The sequence below is a fragment of the Astyanax mexicanus genome, chromosome 15, assembly GCF_023375975.1.
Source record: "Astyanax mexicanus isolate ESR-SI-001 chromosome 15, AstMex3_surface, whole genome shotgun sequence".
Taxonomy (NCBI): Eukaryota; Metazoa; Chordata; class Actinopteri; order Characiformes; family Acestrorhamphidae; genus Astyanax; species Astyanax mexicanus.
This window is the reverse complement of record NC_064422.1, coordinates 2,977,218-3,001,489: the sequence shown is the minus strand read 5'-3', so window position 1 is coordinate 3,001,489 and position 24,272 is coordinate 2,977,218. Positions and strand designations below refer to the sequence as shown.

The following is a 24,272-nucleotide window of genomic DNA, read 5'->3' as shown; positions in this document are numbered from 1 at the left end:
ACACCTACATAGACACATATAAACATTTATAATGCTTATTCCAAAAGGCGTCAAATATCATAAAGGCTGCTTATGTATATGTCACTGGGGAAAGGACGCACACCAAATGACAAAATTACTTTTTCCGGGTATTTTATTCTGATTAAATTGTACTCAAAACAATAAAAATAAAATGAATACACTGTAAAACCCTAGCTTAGAACACAGCACAGTATTTGGTAGTGGCACTAATTACAGAAAATAGATAAATAACATTAATACCACATTAATACCATTAACAGAGCTCTTTTAATATTTGTTTTTAAGCTCACCTCGATTTACTCAGCTTTACTCAACAAGATTTGAGCATTTCATCAAGAGAACTTGGATAAACAGCTTCTGTAACCCAGAAAAATACAAGGCTTGACCACGAGGAGCACACTACCCCACAGAAACAATGCCATCTGCCCGCATCTGGTTGTGATTCATCCAAAATACATGTTTAGAAAGGCAATATAGGCATCTACTACTGTTATAGGCCAACTAAACCTTATATTGTTCAGTATTTCCTGATTTTTACCTCTTATTTCATTAGGATGGCTCTGGATGGATCCTAAAATGGAGCACCACCATTCACTGCAGCTTGAGCCTCCTTCTCTACCATGCTCTTAGCTCCTCCCTTTCCTTCTGATTGTGTTTCTTAAAGTTACAGACACACATTTTAAAGGTGTATTCTCAATTCACCACCTGGCTACATATAAATACTATATCAAGTGACACAGATTTTCTGTGGCTTTAGGTTGTCATGACACTTAGCTCATGTGCAGCTTTATTTGCCATGGGATGTACATTTTAAAGCTAATTATATCAACTAGACATTAAAGTTGATATAAGTACTATACCAACATAGATACACTTTCTGTGAGAGTAATACAGTGTTGTGTGTTATAAAGCTTTATATGATATAGTTGTATCATGGCTACAGAAATTCACTTCTCTTAATCTGATGTTTGGCAGTTGATCCTGCAATATATAATAAACACATAGAACACAGAAAGGGGAATAAAACTCTTGTATCTATAAAATTATTTGTACAGTTGTGATAGTATGTTGTAGCGTATTTCCATTAATCTTTACTTATTCTTTATAAAAGAGAGCAGAAGGTGCAGGATAGTTCTTACAGTTGGACTAAAAAGTAGGTACACTTTGGGATTACTTGGATTTCTGCATAAATTGGTCATTTAATGGGTTCTGATCTTCATCTAAGTCACAACAATAGACAAACACAGTCTGCTTAAACTAATAACACACAAAAAAATATATATTTGCATGGTTTTACTCAACACAACATTCACAGTGAGGGGGAAAAAATATGTTAACCTCTAGCCTAATTACTTTTCTAAGAGCTAATTGGAGCCAGGAGTCAACCTGGAGTCCAATCAATGTGATGAGATGGGATGTGTTGGTTAAAGCTGTCCTGCCCAATAAAAACAAACAGCAGTTTTAAGTTTGCTGTTCCTAAGAAGCATTGCTTGATAACCATGCCTTGCACAAAAAAGCTCTCAGAAGACCTACGTTCAAGATTGACTTGCATGAAGCTGGAAAGGGTTACAAAAGTATCTCTAAAAGCCTTGATGTTCATGTGTCCATGGTAAGACAGACGCTCTACAAATGGAGAAAGTTTAGCACTGTTGCTACTCTCCCTAGGGGTGGTCGTCCTGTAAAGATGACTGCAAGAGAACAGAATAATCAATGAGGTGAGGAAGAATCCTAGAGTGTCAGCTAAAGACTTACAGAAATCTCTGGCACATGCTTACATTTCTGTTGACAAATCTACAATAAGGAAAACATAAAACAAGAATGGAGTTTATGGGAGTACACAACAGAAGAAGCCACTGCTGTCAAAAAAAACATTGCTGCATGTTTGAAGTTTGCAAAAGAGAACCTGCATGTCCCACAGAACTACTGGCTAAATATACTGTGGACAGAAAAAACAAAATTGAGTAGTTTGGAAGGAACACACAACACTATGTGTGGAGAAAAAAGGCACAGCACACCATCAAAACCTCTTCCCAACTGCGAAACATGGTGGAGGGAGCATCAGTTTGGGGCTGCTTTGCTTTGTTGAGATGCTGGAGCATCATGACCTCAAGAGAGCGATTCACACCAGGTATCCCAAGAATAAACTGAAACAGTTTAGTGAAGAGGAATGATCCACAATTCTGTTGTGCAGGTCTGATCTGCAGCTACAGGAAACATTTGGTTTGGTTAATGTTCTTGCTGCCAAAAGAGGGTCAACCAGTTATTAAATCCAAAGAATCACATACTTTTCCTCCTCACTGTGAATATTAACATGTTTTCAAAACAAACATGCAATCATATAATTGTTTTGTGTGGTATTAGTTTAAGCAGACTGTGTTTGTCTATTGTTGTGATTTAGATGAAGATCAGAACACATTTAATGACCAATTTATGCAGAAATCCAAGTATAATCCCAAAGGGTTCATATACTTTTTCTTGCAGCTGTATCTCAGGCTCAGCTTCAGACCAGGTTTTGAGTTGGGACTAAAAGGGGGTTTGCCCACTGCGTTACACAAGCTACATCCTCCACTGAGATGACCACGGTTAGCCAAAACGCAGCTGCACACACTCTTCATATTTGTCTGAAACAGCGTTTCACATCTGTGGAGTTTTATTAAAGTGCATTTCTCCTTTTGTAATGGATGCGTGTTCCCTTTGCAGTGTCTGGATGTGCAGCTCTGGTGAATTAGTCGTGTCTTGAGGCACACTCAGCCCGGCCTCTGCGTAATAACTCGTGTGGAGCCGCTGAGCTAATGGCCAGTGACGACTCCTTTTGTGTGGGTGAACTGAGGGAAGCCTGTGGTCAGATGGGACAGATAGCGAGTCAGGAAGGCCTGGAGTGGCAGCAGTTGGAGTAAAAAGCCCAAGCGTGATGCCATCAGTGCCTGAGGTCAGAGAGGCCTGAGTGCTCTCAGGTGGGCCGGCTGTCGTTCGGAGAGAGGACCCCTATCTCCATCTGCGGAGATAAGATTAAGAGCCACCGAGGCTGGAGCAGATGAGGCATAAAGGCTAATTTGGCTACAGGTAATTCGGTGCAGGTATAAATACGGGCCCGGCCTGCAGCATGCTGAGAGATGGAGGGGAAGGACAGTAGTGAGGAGGCGGTGGCCGCCATAGAGGCCTGCTACCAAGGCTTCAACCCTGCGGCGTACCTGCAGTACAACTACACTCCTCCACGAGCCGACTTCCAGCGGAGCGACAGCATCGTGCCGTGGAAACTCAGCTGCCTTCACAAAGCTTTCTCAGAGGGTGAGATGCCTCTCATTATAGCTCTCAGATTCAAGAGAGTCTAAATCTGAAACTTGTGTTGTAGCAATGAAAAAAAAATTTAATAAGCTTTTAATAAGGAATATTTACATGGAAAAAAAGAATCAGTGTTAAAAATGCCAAAATGGGATTATATTTAAATTAGATCTGGCAAGCTCCTACCAGCTCTGAGATTAAAAATGATTAAAATTATGATTTATAAAAAATGTAAATGTTGGATCCTTAATGTATTTTTGTGAAAAAGACTAAATTAATAGTGTAGTGTGGCATGCATGTTTTTTACTGTATTATAAAACCTCTATGTTGTTTTGGTTAAATAAAATAATTTTTATGTGCTGAGTAAAAGTAGCTTTAGCACCAAACATGAGGAAACTTTAGTAGAGGAAATAAATGCTTATGTAGTTCCATATTCCACCTTCAACAACCTGGAAACAGGAACCGTGCCATCAGTGTGTGTTTCCAATGCTAAATAAAACAGCTAATGCATCCTAAAGTCTGTAAAATAGAGAATTATGGATGGGATGCAGGGCCAGTGTTGATATGCGATTTCAGATTAATTGCATGCGTAAACAATCAAATCTTAGCATTAAAAAAATAACAAATCTACAGAATTTTCTTTAAATCACAGATAAATACTGGATATAGATAATGTTCAAATTTATGTGCAGCATGAATTTAGACTCCTCTTCTCGTTAACACCAAAAAACTGATTTCATACAGATTATAAGGGTTTCTGACATTTCTTATCATAACCATATGGTAATAATTAGAAATACCAGAAACCCTTATAATATGTGTGGAATCTGTTTTTGGTGTTAACGGAAAGGGGAGTGTGAATTTGTTGTTTAGAGTAGCAGGTGCTGGAGGGGAGCTACACAGAGAGGTTTTGTTAGAGTTTATTATTCATTTGTTAACTACTTTAGCCTTGTAGCGCTGATGCTAAATTGCAGTACCATGTAATGTAACACTATAACAATTAGACATCCAACAAAGCACCCGGCCACCGACCCGCCACCACCAAGCACCAGCCACCACGAAATGGGGAAAGTGGGGTGATTTGTGCCAGTGGGCAAGTTGTGCCACCCCCTGTTTCTAGGGAACCACTGAAGTAATTATTTATGTGATCACACGTTTTTGAAAAGTCAGCCATTTCACTCATGCTGCAAAGAATAGAGCCTCATTGCATGAGCGATAAGAACATTTAAGTTCAAAAAACTGTTTTTTGCCTTTTAAAGTAAAATGTATATGATCAGGGAGTTTTGATTGTTGTGTCTAACAAGTTCTAGACACGTTTGAAAACATTTTACACTTGTTTTGGTGTTGTGGTGAAGCTACACTATGAGTCTATACAGCTAGCATGATGTTCGCCAAAACTACTGGATGATGCATTTTTTCCAAAATAGTGGGGTTGGGGTAATTTGTGCCAAAGGGCCTGGGGTAACTCACTCCTACTTAAGAACATATTATTTCTTTGTAATTGTACATTATATTCTTATATTTTACCACTAAAACTATGTGACATTCTAAATTTTACACCCAAAATTTTGAGTATGTACAAAGAAATGACATCGATATCCCTGCCAGCTGGATCAGAGAGGAAACAGCAGGTTGGGTTAAGTGTGCATTAATTAAGAAAAAGTAATAGGGAGCATTAATAATTAATGATTTCCCCAGGAACTGCTCATTATCAGTTACCACAATGCAGATAATTCACAGAGAAGCAAAATTGGGTACTTATTTATTGGGTACTTATTGTAAATACACTTGCAAATGTGAATGTAAACTGCAATGGCTCAATAAGGGACACATTAAGAGATATGCTAATTATGCTAATAAACCACTAATCTTTGATAGCATGTGATTGGTTTGCTAGGCCTTGTTGAAAACCTTTGGTGTGCTCAAATTGGCCTTTGATGTTGTAAAGGAAATAAGTAAACATTAAATTAGTAATTTTGTATTGAACACTATACTCTTACTTTATCTCATACTCTATTCTCACACTCGACCTCACACTCTGCCCTCACACTACCTCCCACTCTACCCTCACTCTACCCCACACTTTACCTTCGCTCTTTCTCACTCTACCTCCTACTCTACCCTCACTTTACCTCTCACTTTGCCTGGGTCCGCCTACCAAAGAGCAATCTATATTCTGATTGGCTCAACGAGAGTACATAACAATATACAGCCGAAGGATTGGCAAGCGTGAGCATTTTTTTTGTCCAGAACAAAATCGAAATATTTCAATTTAAATATTCTGTCCTTATAAATTCTGCACCCTCAAAGCAGGCGGGATGAAAGGAGAGGTTCTGGTGGATGTGGGTTCCGGTCCGACTCTGTACCAGGTGATGAGTGGCTGTGAGCACTTTGATCGGGTGGTTCTGTCCGACTTCCTAGAGGTGAACCGGAAGGAGCTGCGCAGCTGGCTGCAGGGCGGCAAGAGCAGCCTCGACTGGACACCTTACCTGCAGTGTGTGTGTGAGCTGGAGGGTCGCAGGTAAAGAACTTTAAGCTGCTGCTCGTTACTGTTATTTAACTTTTGCTAATTCTACAGTTATGTTGTGAAAGCACCTTATTTTTAAAAATAAAATAATGGAATGTAAACGTTGTTAAAATTCTGTACAATTAATTTCCCAGTCCATTCTGTCCCTATATCAGAATCAGAATTCTTTATTTATCAGTTACCATGACTACAAGGACAAATTAAGTGCATTAAAGGGGCAGTCCATTTATACCTCAGCAGTTTTGTTAAAAAAGAAAACAAAAAACAAGCAGTAGGTCAAGGTATAGCCTCCGACCCTTTTCCTAGGTACAGACCACAATGCCAGGCAACCAGTGTGCTGCAAACATGGAATCTACACAGCCTGCAAAATAGCTCTTTTACCAGAGTGAGTTTAACAAATGGAGAAAGTTTTGAACTCAGGAGAACCCAGAAGATGGATGTTTCTTAGCAAGCAAGCAATGCACATCAGCTGTGGTTCGCTAATCATACCTTGGTAATTTATAGACCGTTTCAATGAGGAAAACAAAAGCAAAGCTACTGCGCATGTCTGTTCCTTAGACGCTTCCGGTGGCGCTATTTTCAGATATTCAGCTGTCAAAATGAGAGCGCATATTTCACAAATCTCCCGAACAGAAATTAATAATTAGTGATCAAACCTCTTCTCCTGATCCTTTTGATAAGGATTTAAGAGGGAAGATTTAAAACGCTTGCCAGAGATGATAAATAAATGTAGAAATGTTAAAACACATGAATTAATAAATAAATTAAATAAAAAGAAATAAATGCACATATAAAGGAATAAATAAATAAACATATATATCAATAAGAAATGTAATTATTAATTTATCTATTTACCTATACAATTATTTATGAATGTATTTATTTATTTACATACTTATTTATTTATTCATTTCAATGTGCATTTATTAATATATTTTTTTCAACATTTATTTATTTATATATTTATTTATTTCTACATTTATATGTGCATTTATTTATTTATACTTGTACTTATACTTATACTTGGTCCTCCATAGTTTACTTGTTTAAAGAACAATTTGAAAATCTGCTGGTAATGACCTGATTTTCAGTGTTTGTGACCACAAATCAAAACAGCAGTGTTTTTACATGAACATGTGAGGCACAGTAACAGGTTGTTTAATTCTAATGGATAATGACTAAATTATGGCAGGTTTTAAAAAAAGGAGTGTAAACATAATAAATAGAAGTACTATTTAATAAAAAACTGCATCGTATTTTACCTATCCCTAGCCCTACAGCCTGGACAGAGAAAGCGGAGAGGCTTCGCTCGGTGGTGACCGATGTGCTGCCCATCAATGTTCACCAGCCCTGCCCCCTGCCGGCTGGATCTATACCCAGCTCAGGAGCTGACTGCCTGGTGTCCTCCTTCTGCCTGGAGAGTGTGAGCCCGGACCTGCCCTCCTTCACACGGGCACTGGGCCATCTGTCCGGCCTCCTGCGGTCCGGCGGTCACCTGCTGCTGATCGGAGCGCTGGGCGAGAGCTTCTATCTCGGGGCTCCTGGCCTGCAGATCCCGGTGGTGCCGCTGGATGAGGCTCAGGTTTGTTCCAGCCTGAGAACCAGCGGCTACCAGCTGCTGCAGCTCAGTGTCTACCACCTACCACCAGATATGAGGGTCGGGGTGGACGATGTCTCTGGAGTGTTCTTCGCCAAGGCCAGGAAACCGTAGTCGTGGCAACTGGATGTAAAGGATGTGAAGGTTAAGTGGTGGGTGGAATGAAGGAGGAATGTTTCCATATTTTTATTGCCTTTGATACGACAGCTATTTCTGATCATGCAGTCTAAAGGTGGAAAGTGATCCTACAATGCCGAGCACAGTGGCACACTCAAACAACTATGAAGTGATACTCCAAAAAATATATATAGAAATTTAAATTAGTTTTAAGAGTCCTTTCCTGACTTTGAAAGCTGCTTTACACTATATTTTTTGTTAAATATGTACTTCTTCACACAGATTCTTCATTGCTGTCTGCTTTGTTAAATCAATATATACAGTGCATCCGGCAAATATTCTCAGCGCTTCACTTATTCCACATTTTGTTATGTTACAGCCTTATTCCAAATTGTATTAAATTAATTTTAGTAATTTTACATAAAATACCCCATTATGACCATGTGAAAAAAGTTTATTTATAAGTGGAATTATTTTTTATCACAAATTATAGTTTTTTCTGTATTTTGTTTATAATTAGTTACATTCAAGAAAAGGTGATTTTACAACCAACCCATGTTACTCCACATTACATTTACTGGTGTTAGAAAAAAATATGCATGCAATGTCTGAATTACATACATCAAAAAACGATCAGTTATCACCTAATATTTAAAATAATATAAAAGATTATTTATCATTATTATGTATTGTATGTCAAATCTGTTGTATATTTACATTTTCTCCACTCTTTAAAAAAAAGGGTCCTGCGCTTTTAATTTTTTTCTACTGAGAGAATGTAACTACGTTATGTAACTACGATTTTTGGCAGAAGATAATATAAACGTCAGGACATGTGTTCTTACTGTGAACTACATATGAACAGAAGTCAGGTTAGATCAGTGTTTCTAAACCCTGTTCCTACATATTCTACTGCATATTAACACTGTTCTGCATATTCTACAGCTTTCTCTGCTTTAAAGGCATTTAATAAAGTAAGTGGTGGTATGTTGTGTCTAATAAACTGCTGGATATACATAATGATTAATTTAGGATCAATAGGGGGCAAAAAGATTTTAACAGGTAAACTCAGTAAATTGTTTGATTGTTTATTAGCTGATCAGTTGGATCTGATGGAAAACACAGTTTTAAGGGCAGTGATCAGGGTTAAGAAACTGCTTTAAACTACCAACATTACCCAGTGTTGTACTAAATTCTGTCTATGCCCTACATCCAGCTTCTAGATAACTAGTTATCTAAATTATTTTTTGTTCATTATAGCTCACAGTAAGTCCTGCAATCCTAAATTAATACACAGTTTGAAAATGAACGCCGTATATCCAGATCTTAAAATCAGCTGCGAAGGGGAGGGGCTTCCCCCCCACCAACACACTGACTCCTCCGCGCACTGCAAAAACAGCAAGCTGATTGGCTGTTTCTCCTGAGAGGCGGAACCTAATTCCTGAACCGGTCTGTTTCCTCATTAATAGTACTGCTGAGCTGAGCAAAACAATATCATTTTTGGGGGGGACAAATCCACCTGTTTCTAATATCCCCCCGGTTCCTATGCACATGGTCATAACGGGGTATTTTGTGTAGAATTTTGAGAAAAGAGATTAATATAATACAATTTGGAATAAGGCTGTAACATAACAAAATGTGGAAAAAGTGAAGCGCTGTGAATAATTTCCGAATGCACTGTGTATATATATATATATCATACATCCATATATCTGAATACTGATGGTTAATGATAATAAGAACAACCAAAGCAATCGCAGCAAACTCATATAAACTTCAGTGTAGTCAGTAGTGGAGGGTGAGAAACTAGTCTGAGGCAGAACGGATAAACTGGACAGTCGGCAGCTGATCTGTTGTGGGTAACAGGAGATTCAAACTTCCTTCAGTGTATTATTTTTTATTATCTCTTAATAAAAAAGTCTGTATACTTGGTATCTTGTGATCTTATCTTTTTCAGACTTTTTCAAAAAGAAATGTTACTTAATTTCCTTCTAGTATCATAAAGTGATTGAATTGTTAAAAATTAGACATTTCTCAAATGTCAAATGACTCTCCCCAAATCTACAAAACTAACTTTAGATTGCACTTGATGATAAGTGGTTTTATCACATTTACTTAGTACCCTATGGGTTGTTTCCCTGACAGGGACTAGGTCTAGTCTTAGACTACATATCCACTTTATTTGAGAATCAGTTTACAGTACTGTAAAGTCCAGGAATAGCCTTAATCCCTGTTGAGGGAAATTTGTGTTTAGCGATTTGCAAAGCTGTAATTTAGAATGATATTTGAGTGAGAACATATGGAATTAGGCTTGGAGTTTAGCAGTTATGATGTCACAATGTTGTAATGTGTGTATACAATGTGGAAAAACTGTAATAAGCAGGGCAAGGAAAATCTCAGATAATCAGAGGAGAAGGATGGTGAGAACAGTCATGATCAGACCACAGACCTCCAGACCTCCAAACACCTACAACATCATCTTGCTGCAGATGGAGTCACTGTGCACCATTCCACTATTCAGCGCACTTTTTAAAAGGAGAGGCTGTATGGGAGAGTAATGCAGAAGAAGCCTTTTCTGAGCCACAAACAGAGTCGCTTGAGGTATGCTTAAGCACACTTTGAGAAGCCAGCTTCATTTTGGAATAAGGTGCTGAGGACCAGAGGTGGGAAATCGAGTCACACACACAGAGCTTTCAGACTCGACTGGGACTCGTGAAATATCCTTTTGTTTTGTATTTTTTGCCGTGCGAATATTAAGGAAACTTTGAAATGTGGGACAAGCTCCCTTCCTGTTTGTCATGGTAACCATATTACATGGGTGCAAGCCTCACACACTAGCCTCAGTCTGATGACTGGCATACCTTTTGTAACAACAATTGTGTGTAATAATTTCTAACTAGATGTCACCAACAGTAGAAGTGCAGCCTCAACATCAAGGATTCTGGTTTCACCACGTCAAATTTCATCAGACATCTGATGATAAAATTAAAATAGCTGGCCTAAATTAATAACATTACAGTGGGCAGTTTATATTATAATTTAAATGTTTTTAGTGTAATATCATGATATTATTGTCCTACATCTTAAGCACTTTATTAGGTATTGGAATAAATGATCAAATTGATCCAAATTATAATATAAACTACCTATTTAAATAAACATCTAAAAAATTGTTATATTATTATTTTAGGCCAGCTATTTAAATGTTTATAGTGTTACATATTTAAAGCAACTCTATGACTCTGTCACATACTGCATTATATAACATTTTATATTACTTATTTTCCTCATTTTTACAGTTTATAAGTCTTATAATCGTATATTTATAAAATTATACTTCTTTACGTTATATTTTTGTTGAAAATAGGAAATTAATAAATACAAGTTATGTATATTTCACAGTATATCTGATCTTGATATAATGTAAAGGAGGAGACAACAGGCCTATGCCTTGTCCTCCTAATGCGTATTCCTTCTTTCCGGTACTTTAGATGAGACTTAGGTGAGATACTAATTTAAACTAATCTTTATATTTATAAATACCAACTACAAATTAACAGTTAACCACTATCAGTAGCACACCTACTAAGATTAGGTCCTGTCTAACAACATCAGGTCTGGTTAAAAAGTTTGTGATAAGAGATATAGACATAAAAATTACACAACAAATACTACATAACATGTGAGAACGGCCTGGTACCTGGGTTGAGATGTTCAGCAGTCCAGAACTTAGTCTATACTAGCGGTTACAGAACATAACACTCAATCTTATCTATTTCCCTCAGAGGTTAGAGTGTGGCATAGCCAACAAAACTACATAACATGTGAAAACAGCCCGGCTAATGGGTTGAGATGCAACAATTCTTAAAAGTGTATTTTAATAGGCTAAAATGTGGAATAAACGTTTATAAGTTTACTTTAAGTATAGTTCGGAGTATACCTGAACTACAAAATTAATCTTAGATGTAAACTAACTACTTGTGTACTCAAAGTTTACTACATGTATGACTAAAGCAGTAGTAAAGTAGTAAACTTAGAGTACATTACTAGTTTACATCTAGGTTTTATTTTTGTCCATGTTAGTAAACTAGTTGTGTACCCAAAGTGTACAATTTGTACACCCAAACCATACTTAAAAGTATACTTTTATAGACCAAAATTGGACCAATTTAGTCCCAATATGTTTTTAAATAGTACACTTACAAGTAATTTACAAATATGTTAATTCTAGTATACTTGCTACTAGGGTTGCAGCGGTAACCGGTTTCACGGTATACCATGGTATTAAAATGCACGGTTATCATACCGTGTGTGTTTGCTTATTACCGGTAAAACGCAAGCCAGCGGAGAAACTCACCCGCGCATGCGCAACTCTGCTCCGCTTCAGCTGCTCAGCACACAGCGGTGAGAACAGCAGAAAGTGCATCAGACTAAACAAATCTCCGTCCGTCTAAAAAAAGGCTAAACTAAAATCAGCAGTGTGGGACTATTTCAGAGACCCGCTGAACGCACCCGAGGATGGTTATCTGATTTGTAATCAATGTGGCCGTAAAGTCACAGCTAAAGGTGGACATACGCCAAACCTGTTCTCCCATCTCCATGAACACCACCCCGCCGTGCAGCGCAAAGTATGTGTTTAGTTTATAATTTAAATCTGAACATAAATAAAATCTCTTTGTAGTCGTGCACAACCCATGCGGTAAGCGCCCGCAAAAGCGCTGAGTTATCCGAAATTTGGGCACGCAGGTACAGGCATGAAGTGCGTGCTACGATGGATTCACGTGTCCGTGTAAAGGTCCTGGCCGGACTGGATGTGAAAGACGCCATTCATTTACATGCGTTTATTTTCAAATTCTGACGTGCCTGTTTTTCATATGTTAAAAACAAACTTGGTGTGAAAGCCTTAAAATAGAAATCTCTATTGTGAGGATCATGTCAGAAATAAATCCCCTCTATCTGGTTATATACCAGCTTGGCAGTAAAACGGACGTTTACAACAGTTGTTGATCAGACACTGATCCAGGCTCAGTTTATCAGATATTAAATAATTTAAACTTAAATAATTGTACTGAATATTTTAAATACAGGATCTTTACTTCTTAGAGTACATGTAATGTGTGTAACGTGTGTGTGTATGTGTGTATATATATTATATATATTTATATATATTTTTTTTATATACACTCTTAATGACCTTAAGAGTAGTGGAAAAAAATAGTTTCCTTCACCTGATGGTGTACAGCTTATTTTTTTTAAAGGAGACATTAAAATTATAATTGTTCCAGGTTTCTACAATAAATAGTTAATTGAACAAAAAAACCTTTGTTGTAATTTCTTTAAGGGTCAGTTTAATAATATATGTAACAAACTGTGATACCGTGATAACCGTGATACCGCGGTATTTTCTGAGACGGTTATCATACCGTGAAAATCTCATACCGTTGCAACCCTACTTGCTACATAATATATACTTGGAAAATATACTTTAACTTTAATTAAGTTTACTTATTAAAATAAACTATATTTTTAAGTATACTTTTTTTGTAAGGGATGTTTCCTTTTACCTGTCTTAGCTTATATATTAAAGAGTACTCATGGACTAAGCACAGTTTAATGGAATGCTGGTGTTTCTTTCTGAGCTTCTCACGGACCCAGGCGATGTTGCTCGCTGCCATGCCACTGCGATGACCGACCTCGCCATCATTATAGAGGGCGTGGTGTCTTCAGTCTGGAGCTGTGGGAACAGTGTTCCTCTGCTTCAGCCTCCTTAACTGACTGTTATTTGGGATTTAGAACAGCTTCTTTCCACAGAGCTCTGTTCTCTTTACCCTCGCTGCTCTCTGGTCTTGAGTTAGGAAAGGAGGAGTCTGATCGTTTAATTGGTTCTACTTTGGAGAAAATGAGGAAAGAAACCTGAATGTTCTGCTGAAACATGGTGTCAGCCCACCGACTCCACCCTCTCCAGCCCAACAGCGCTCAGTGTCACCAGAGTTTTGATCACCCCGCCATGCTCACCTGAACGAGGAGCCCCACTAAAGAGACTTTCTACGAAGTCTTAGTACACTGCAAAAATATCAATAAAAAAACTAGATGAAATGTATACAAAATTACATCTAAATGCTTATACTAAGCAAATAAATCTGCCAAACTCAATACAAACCTAAATTAATTTCCAAAAACTAGACAAAATGTATAAAATATGAGATGTAAATGCTGATATTAAGCAAAACAAATGAATGCCAATGAGGTAAGCAATTTTTATTTATTTTAGGGAATCTTACTAGGTCTTTGCTTTGCACTTATATGTCTTAAAACTAGTCAGAATATATGTAAATAAAGCATGTTAAACACAATATTGTGCACAATAATAAGACTCAATATTATTCAATTTCTCTCAAACAAGTCTTGATTGATCAAACTCAAAAGTGTACACTTCCTCAAATTTAACCACATTAGTGAAGTCTGCTTATCAAAGAAGAAACAGAAAATCAGAATTTTGAAATGTATTATGTATTATGCATCCTGCTCATGGAGCACATCACCCAACGCTTCAGTGTGCTACACCAACAGAAGTGTGGAAATGCCCTTGGCATATGTGAGATGTAGTGCATAATAGTATGCCAGGACCTTCGTGCAGCAGGTCTCTGGAAAACGTTGTCACTGAATTCTTCCTAAAGCTGATGACGAAGTTCTTCCTGTCAATTAGAAGCAAGGGGCTAGACAAAGGGAATCTGCTCAGAAAGGCTGCTGCGTTTTCTGAGGGCTGCAAAGACAATCAATCAAAAGACACTATGAGCCACAGGCATGGACAGAACAAACTGCATTCATGTTGGCGGCGCGAGTGGTTGCAGCGGCACCTCTGGGAGCAAAACACAGTGCTTTTTTGTTTGTTTTGTTGTTAATAATCCGATCTGAACTCGCATTTATGCAAGAGTCCGCTATGAGAGCAACTGGCACCCACTCTCTACCTCAGTAACTGCTGTGATTATATATGATTATATATCTCTGCACCTTATCCACACTATGCAGATTATTATATCGTTTTGGTACTGCAATGTCCTGTTTTTTAAATTGTCTCGTCTTTTGTATTTATTGTATTTATTGTTATTTAGTGTTATAGTTTTATGTTGCACTGTTGTCACTCCTGCACTTTATGTTGTCTATTGTTGTTGTTCTATGTTGCACCATGCTTCTGGAGGAACGTAATTTCATTACACTGTGTACCTGTACTCAGATGTAATGACAATAAAAGCCTCTTGACTTGACTTGACTTGACATTCAAAACTTCAAAGAAAACTTATTTGCAAACAAGTCAGTAAAATATCTAACAAATAAAAATAAATAAATAAATAACAGCTGACAATGCTTACTGTGAGAATGTGAAACAGAGCCTCACTTGGTTGCCCCAGTTTTTTGGGATGTGCAACTCCTGAAGGGAACAGTACTGGAAGCCCCTTCAGGAGGTCAATGGACTGTTGCACTGAAAAGCAGCGTATGAAACTGAAAAATCACACTACAACTACACTCTTCAAACTTTTTCTTCATAAAACTGATCATATCCAACTCCCTTTACATTTGTCTTTCTTTTGTATGATCAAAGCCATTTTTAAATCCCACTAGATTTATGCTAATTTTTACTAACCTTTTCATGACACCTAGCATCAACAGTCAGTTCATCTTAATGGCAAATTAAAGCATGTAAAAAAATGTCATTTTTTGGAATCTTGAAACCTGTAGCGTTCACAGTGTTGGGAAAATCAGCACTACTCTTAACTGCTCCAGTGCGTTCCCCTTGATTCTTTAGATGGAAGCCCGAAGTAGAGTTGATAGAGAGACAGGATACTTAGATCTTCAGCAAATTAGCCATTTATTACAACAGAGCTCTGGGAACCCCTTCCACTCAGACAGAGTTTCAGTAGAAGAAGTTCAACGATCTTATATCCTTATATCCCCAAAACCCCACCCAAAGCAAAGGTCAGTTAAGCGGTTCCTCAGCAACTGTTTCTAACTGATTGAGTTAAACCATTATTGATTACTACTGTTTTCTATGTGTCCTCTGGCCTCATCTCTGCTGCTTAGGCGCCAACATCTGCATTACATGCTACATACTGGACATTCAGTTTTGAGGTGTCAGCCTAACTGTCCTTTGCACTCTCACCCACATACACAGTTCAGGTCAAATATCCAGAAACAACTCACTGGTTTCACTTGAGACACTTGAGTCAGCCCAAACAAGATTACTCACATGACACTTCATTATCTTAATCATACTCAGGTTTTTGGATTAAATGTCATTATGTCTGATCAGCTGAAAAAATACATTTAATAGTAATATTTATTATTTCTTAACAACAGGCTACACTCTCCAGCAACAAATTAATTCTTTAAAGCTTCATACACTATATTGCCAAATCTATTCGGTAACTTACCCAAATCATTGAAGTTAGGTTACAATCCCTCCCAGAGGTGTATAAAAACCAAGCACCTACAATGGGTCAGGAGATCAGTGAATTCCAGCATGATACAGTGAGAGGATGCCACCTGTGCAACAAGTCCAGTCCTGAATTTTCCTCACTACTAATTATTCCAGTCAACTGTAAGTAGTACTTTAACACAGTGGAAATGATTGGGAAAGTTCATGTGTCCTGCAGATTAGCAAGAACAGTGTCTAGCGAACTTAATAGAATAGGTTTTCATAGCTGAGAAGCTGCATCTAAACCTTACATCAAAAACAATTCAGGCGAGCAGATTCTTTTAGCAGTGTAGTTTACTCAGGTCTTGATAAACTCTTGGCTCCCACTGGTTTGAGCGTGTTTGGACAAAGTTAAAAAAAACAAAACATCCAGGACTGAACAACTGGTTTAAAATCAGCCTGAAATCAATATTTTTATTATAGTTATTATAACAATCTTATTGGTTAGAGCAATCTTTGGATTGCAAAGTTTGGAGGACATTTTAGACAAAGGTGCATCAATGACAGTGTTCTTCATTCCTTGTCCTGGTGTACCTCAGCCTCAGGTGCACCTTCTGTAGTGTTGGGCCTGGGTTTTCTGACTATCCAGTTGACTGCCTTTATAATTAAATGAAATAAGTTAATTATCCACATTGGAGATCTTTTAGTGCAGGAACACTGTAAAATACTTGTAATCTCAGATAAGATAACAAAAGAATTTGACTCCCAACCAACAACATTATTTTAATAAAATGGAAAATGACTAGGCACTCACAGGCTGCATCATGCTCACTGCTTTCTGAGGTGCTGGCTCTGAATGAAGACTTGTCTTCTTGGAATTGTGGCTGAATGACAACATTTCGGACAGCGCCATTCAGCTAGCCGGGCTAACCGCGTTCAGAGCGGATAGGAGCGCAGCTCTATCCGGGAAGACCCGCGGTGGAGGCGTGTGTGTTTACATTAACACGGAATGGTGCAACAACGCTGTGACTGTCGCCAAACACTGCTCTCCGCTGATGGAGTTCCTGATAGTCAAGTGCAGACCTTTTTATTTAGTACGGGAGTTCTCCGCCGTGCTAATAGCTGCTGTCTACATCCCACCCAGCGCTAGCATTGGTGCTAATGCTAAAGAGGCTCTGTGTGAACTCTATCGGACTATCAGCGATCTGCAAAACAAACACCCAGACGGACTGTTTATTATCGCCGGAGATTTCAACAAGTCAGTGCTCCCTAAATTCCATCAACATGTGGACGTAGAAGAGCGAGCACGCTGGATCTTGTTTACACAAACATCCCCAGCGCGTATCGGGCGGAGCCCCGCCCCCACCTCGCGTTCTCGGACCACATGTGTGTGGCTGACTCCAGCATACACACCACTCATCAGCACTCCAGACCAGTTCAGAAGCAGGTGAAAACCTGGCCGGCAGGCTCCAACTCTGCCCTTCAGGACTGTTTTGAGTGCACTGCATGGGACATGTTTAGGGAGGCTGCTACTGAAGGCGATTCTGTTGATTTGGAGGAGTATGCAGCATCAGTCACTGGCTACATCAGCAAGTGTATTGATGATGTCACTGTCTCCAAGACCATCACCACACGCCCAAACCAGAAGCCTTGGATGACTGCTGAGGTACGTGCGCTGCTGAGGACCTGTGACTCCGCCTTCAGAGTGGGTGACAAGGTGGCCCTGAGGAAAGCGAGAGCCGACCTGTCAAGAGCCATCAGAGAGGCAAAGTGCGCACACGCCCAGAGAATCCACAGCCACTTCAAGGACATGGGTGACGCGCGGCGCATGTGGCAGGGCATCCAGGCAATCACCAACTACAGGACAATGCCACCGTCCTGTGAACGTGATGCCTCCCTCCCTGATGCCCTGAATAACTTTTATGCACGGTTTGAGGCACAAAACAACACGATGGCGAGAAAGACCATGCCCAAGCCGGACGAGCAGGTGTTGTGCCTGACTGCAGTGGACGTGAGGAACACTCTGCGCAGAGTCAACCCACGAAAAGCTGCAGGACCAGACAACATCCCCGGCAGAGTGCTCAGGGAGTGCGCAGACCAGCTGACAGATGTTCTCACGGACATCTTCAACATCTCCCTGTGCAGCGCCACTGTCCCAACGTGCCTCAAGTCCACCACCATCGTCCCCGTGCCGAAGAAGTCCACAGTGTCCTGCCTCAATGACTACCGTCCCGTTGCACTTACACCCATCATCATGAAGTGCTTCGAGAGGCTAGTCATGAGGAACATCAAGACACAACTGCCCTCTTCACTGGACCCCCTGCAGTTTGCGTATCGTCCCAATCGCTCCACGGACGATGCCATCACCACCACCTTCATCTCTCCCTCACCCACCTGGAGAAGAAGGACACTTACGTCAGAATGCTGTTTATAGACTTCAGTTCAGCATTCAACACCATCATCCCACAGAACCTCATCAGGAAGCTAAGCTCGCTCGGCCTCAACACCCCCCTCTGCAACTGGATCCTGGACTTTCTGACGGGGAGACCCCAGTCAGTCCCCCCAGGGCAGTGTCCTGAGTCCTCTGCTGTTCACCCTGCTGACTCATGACTGTGCTGCAAAACACAGTTCTAACAGCTTTATCAAGTTCGCCGATGATACAACCGTGCTGGGTCTCATCACCAAAGGCGAAGAGTCAGCATACAGAGAGGAGGTGCAGCGGCTGACAGACTGGTCAACAACCTTCACCTGAATGTGGACAAGACAAAGGAAATGGTTGTTGACTTCAGGAGAGCACAACACCCACTCTCCACTCAACATCGACGGGTCCTCTGTGGAGATTGTTAAGAGCACCAAGTTCCTTGGTGTCCACTTAGCAGATAACCTCACCTGGACCCTGAACACCAGCTCTACAGCCAAGAAAGCCCAGCAGCGTCTCTACTTCCTCCGGAAGCTGAGAAAGGCCCGTCTCCCTCCACCCATCCTCACACTCTTCTATAGAGGGACCATTGAGAGCATCCTGAGCAGCTGCATCACTGCCTGGTTTGGGACCTGCACCGTCTCTGACCGCAAGACCCTCCAGCGTATTGTGAGGACAGCTGAGAGGATCTTCAGATGAACAACTTCGAGGAGTTCTCTCATTCTGAAGTCTTTTCGTCAGCAATCTAGAAATTTAAGCCTCAGTATCTCAAACAATGCTGACAGTATAATAACAAAACAAAAAATATTGATGCATTACTAACAACAGCATTACTCACCCATTCATATTTACAAAGGACAGAGCGGTCCCGCAACATTGGGAAGTACTCCACCAACCGTTTGGCAATTGCAATCACGTCCCATTTTGATGGGTAAGTGAAGTCCTTCACTGTAGCACACATAACAGAGATCATGTTGGTCACTGTATTCCGAACGAGCTTCTTTAGACAGGGAACATTCTTCTTCTTTTCCGAGGAGTTGCTGCTGAAAGTAATGCTTTCATGCTTTCTCTAACTCAGATACTCAAGGCCAGGCATTTTCATGACTTTGAATGGGCTTCTTTCAGGAGTGTTAAAGGTACTAGGGCCACTGAAACACAAAAAGCTAGACTCCGTATCAGAGCTACCTAGGTCAGACATCAGATGTTGGTTTAAAAAAAAAAAAACACAGATAAGTAAACAGATACTATTAATTATCAAATCATATAACTTCAATTATAAAACTAGTGCTGTCAATTTAATGTGTTAATGCCACAAAATATGTTTTTTAAAGCAAATGACCACAGTAATATAGATATAATTTAATTATGCCAATCTTTTAATTCTACATATATATATCCATTAAAAACTTAGACTTAAGGAGAAGATTGCATGATTAATCATGATTTAAAAGACTTACAAATAAGGGCATGATATGTACCTTTTCCTCTTGATGACCCACACACCATATGGCCTTCCTTCTGGACCTGGTAACAGATCTCTGATGTCATCATGAGACAGATGTGCCAGCTGATCTTCATTGATGTTGGCAGCTGTACACAAAATTGTTCAAATAAATATATGGCAATTCAATTCTAGCAGTTTATCATTGTAAATGTAGGATTTGTGAAATCTCTATACAAGCATTAAACTAGATAGATCTACTTTTGATGTTAACCTTTTGATGTGCAACATCAGTGACCCGGCCACCCGGTGAGTTTTAATTTTCTATATATTCTATGTATATTCTATATATATTAACTAACTTTAGGACAAGGATTAAAGATGAAAACGCAGAGTTTATTTACAAAGGTCCACAAGGCAAGCTCAGATCCAAAAACAGGCAAAAATGTCAAAAACCAGATTACAAAATCCACAAGGCAAAAATCAGAGTCAGAGGCAAAGGGTCGAAACCAGAAAATACATACAATAAACCAGATAAGGCTTGATAGAGACACTGAGAGTGGCAATACCTCGCAAGGAGGCAGAGTTAGAGTTCAGGTATATATATGGTGGCAAATGAGCCATTTCACACAGGTGTGTGTGTGTGTGTGTGTGTGTGTGTGTGTGTGTGTGCGCGTGTGTGTGTGTGTGGGAGAAGTCAGTTCAATAGTCCGGAGATGCTGATCTCTGAATGCCGGGACGACCAGTAGGCGTGACATATATTCTATATATACAGTATAATATATATTAATTTGATCATTTACACTATTTCTCAATTAACTTGTTTTTGATCATAGTTCATTCTAATTTTATTTTTCCCTTTCTTGCTTTTTACATCACTACCCCTCTAATGCACAACATGGGTAAAAAAATTACTCGCATTCATTTTCTATGCTAATTAATGTGTGACTGAGGGTTTCTTTAGCACACCTTCCTTTTTATTCTCCTTTATTACTTTATGAAGAAGATTTTGTATTTCTAAATCAACGTCACCGGAGTTTTGATCACCGGCTTCGTCCTGCTCACCTGAACTCTATTAACAGGCTCTATAGAGGAGCCTCAGTGAAATTCAGTTCAACCAATTTGAGAAGTTCCCTGAAAAAACATGAAGTGCAAAACATCACTGGTCATCAGTAAATTTTACATTTCACTTTGAAATCAAGGGAACAGAGTCTGGAGGAAGAGTGAAGAGACACACAGTCCAAACTGCTTGAGATCTGGTGTTTCCACAATCAGTGATGGTTTGGAGATGTTTTTTGTGTTTGTTTTTTATTGTACAACAAGAGTTTCCTTCATGCGAACTTCCTGTGAAAATCAAATGTTAGGTCTCTTCCTGATAGTAGTAGTAGTGTGGGTAGAACTACATATACTTTCTGTGGTGACATTTTGGGATTGTTGAAGAATTCTTTATGCATCTTGTGGCTTGCTCTTGTAAAGAGTAAAGGAACTGCGTGCAGACCTGCAGAACTACTAGAGGAAATGTATTATATGCAACTAGTCAATCACTCACTAGTCATATAACACTAGGCCATGTATTTGTATCCAAACTAAAGCATAGTAGTAGTCAGTAGCAGGGCATACTGACAGGGCGAACAGGAAACTTCAAGCTAAACCAGACTGCTATTTTACTCTTAACTTCAGCTACGCTGTACCAGCAACAAGAACCTCGCTTTTTAGGAGAGAGTAGTGACTGCAGCCTGAGGGAAGGCAGAGTTTATACCGGCAGTTTCATTTCCGGTTGGCTAGAAGTGGTTGGTAAACAATGGCATTTTACACAAAGTGTTTGCATTGTTGCGTTGTATTAAACTATAAGCTGCGGTCCAATCTAAAGGCAGCTGCATAGGTAGTAGGAGCGGAGTAGTACACCATCCGGGTACCTGTAGTGCACTACAGATCCTCAGTTTGGTCGCATACTGCGTACTGCATACTAGCTTTATGCAGATTTAGTATGCGAGTAGTATGTAGTATGCCATTCCGAATACAGCCATGCTCTGTTACTAACTTCTTTAAATGGCAGTCTGTTAGCACCGATTTCCTAAATAAGAGCAGGGCATACTGACGGGGCGAACAGGAAAGTTCAAGCTACACCAGACTGCTCTTTTACTTTAACTTGTGTTACGCTGTTCCTTTTTAGCGCGCTTTTCAGACAAGGTTTGGTCGAGTTTCGACAGAGCGGGGCGTGACAAACCTCATTATTCACACATTCTCTGTCTGCGAGCCTCGGGGACGTTTCTCACGGCTTTAAAAGGCAGTCTTGTGGCGCTAATTTCCTAAATAAGAGCAAAGCATACTGACAGGACGAACAGGAAACTTCGAGCTACACCAGACTGCTCTTTTACTTTAACTCCAGCTATCACTCTTAACCCAAATTAGTTGACTTGCGTGGAAACCTTAACTTGCCTTAACTTACTTAAGTTTTTACACAAGAAGAAACTAAAGAAGTTAAGTAAAATTAACATAGACTCTTAACTGTATGCAGTAGACGAAACAAGTTTCCATTAGTAGTCTTTCCTCAAAATAATTAATTCACATAAATTATCTCTTTTCTGAAGTTTAAATGGTAGAAAATAAGTACTTTAAATATACAAAAATAAGTAAAATTATTAATTTCTACTTTTTCTACTAATTTTACTATTTTAGGATACAAAAAAAGTTTTAAATAAAAAACAACTATACTCTTTAAGTTCCAATGTACTTTATTGGCAACATGTTGCAAGGTAACATGTTGTGTTGCTGAACAGGTTACCCTACGGAGTATTTTCTGTTTGAGATTCTACCCGCCACAACCAAAGTCAGAGCTGAGAAATGAGCCAGAGATTTTGATTCTAGTTTTGTTTCAGACAACAAAATACCAAATTAATTAAGTCCAGGTTAATTAACTGTGCAGTTACTTAAATATTTTAGATGTGAACGGGTGGAACTGAACATAAAGTTGAAAAAAGAGAATAATATTATGTAGTTTATAGATATATAAATATTATATATATATATATATATATATATATATATATATATATATATAAACTAAAAAATACTTATAAATAAACTAAATAATACATTAATATATTTAATTTATATTATTTAGTTTATGTAAATAAATATAAGTAATAATATAAATAATATAAAGTATTTATATATCTATAAACTACAACATATAACAACATAAACATGATACCACATATATAAACTAAATACTTGTATATATATATATATATATATATATATAAATAATATAAATAATATAAATGATTATAATATAAATCATACTTATAATATCTACAAACTACATAACACTACATATACTACATAATACAGCCGAATCCTCTGCTGACTGCGCCCTTTTCGTGCTGAAATAAGCCGGCACGCAATGAATCTTGGGATACTGTAGGCTGTGAAGGATTCACCCGGTGGATCCTTCGTTTCCGAGGAAAAGAAAGCCGCATTCGTCGGCTGCATTCGAAGGAGCCTTCGAAATGGGACAGCCTAGTCGCACCGCGGTGACGTAATCGGCCTTCAAATGAGTCCTTCGATAGATGCATCCCCTGAATTGGGACACTGAGTTGGGTTGCAAACTAGCCAAACACTGTGACAGAACTAGCTAGCTAGCCTAGCTACTATAGCTAACTGTAGATAACTAGTTGTGGAGGTTGTAAACCGGACAAACTCTATGACAAAGCAAGCTGGCCGGTTTGTGTGTTTGAGACATGCGGTACACGACACAATAAACCTAACTAACAAACCAAACAAACTAACAAATGACCATTTGAATCAGTACTTAAATTAGCTAGTAGGCTAACTGTTAGTTATCTACCACATCCAGCATACATATGTAAACACACATGCCAGCCAACATTACAAACATTAACTCCACAGAAACAGCTTTCTCAATACTAAACTGTGCCCTGACACAAACATAACCCTGTAAACTGTGAATATATAGCTAGCTGACTCCCTTTAGCACCCATGGCTAGCTCTAACTTGATAAATGAATGCGCCGAGCCAGACAGCGGCATGACATGGAACGCAGCGCAGCACCGCAGCTAAAGTGAGACCTCTGTGACAGATAATGCACTTTTTACTATTAAAAACATTCAGCATTTTAATTAGCTAAGACTGCAAGGGAAGCTCAGCTTCCCCTAAAATGTAAAAAATAAGTGATTAAAAATATACTGTTGTGTGTACGTGTCACAGATTAAATATGCGCTACACCGCGCTGAACTTAGTTCAGAATCAGCTTCTTATCACTGGTAACGCTGCGGCTTTCCTCTCACTCATTCCCGCAGCTTCACAGCGCTGCTTTAAACAGTGCACAGACTTCAATAGCGGAGCAAAGCGCGCGGCCAAACCAGACGAGTCATTGGATAAATGCTGGGCTTTGTCCCGCCCATCGGACGCTCAGCGTCTCTGGGGGTCTAT

At 39.1% G+C, this 24,272-nt stretch overlaps 1 protein-coding gene across 2 annotated transcripts; it reads left to right on the top strand.

Annotated features, from left to right (window-relative positions):
* Nucleotides 1–3,102: 3,102 nt before the first annotated feature.
* Nucleotides 3,103–9,097, top strand: LOC103022410 (phenylethanolamine N-methyltransferase). Of its 2 annotated transcripts, none has more exons than XM_049465161.1 (3): nt 3,103–3,309; nt 5,617–5,824; nt 7,103–9,097. In XM_049465161.1, the coding sequence occupies exons 1-3, from the start codon at nt 3,135–3,137 to the stop codon at nt 7,539–7,541; spliced, it is 822 nt and encodes a 273-aa protein (XP_049321118.1). In that variant the 5' UTR covers nt 3,103–3,134; the 3' UTR covers nt 7,542–9,097. The 2 variants fall into 2 exon arrangements, with proteins under 2 accessions (XP_049321118.1, XP_049321117.1); XM_049465160.1 differs by having other exon boundaries at nt 5,614–5,824.
* The last annotated feature ends 15,175 nt before the right edge of the window (nt 9,098–24,272 follow it).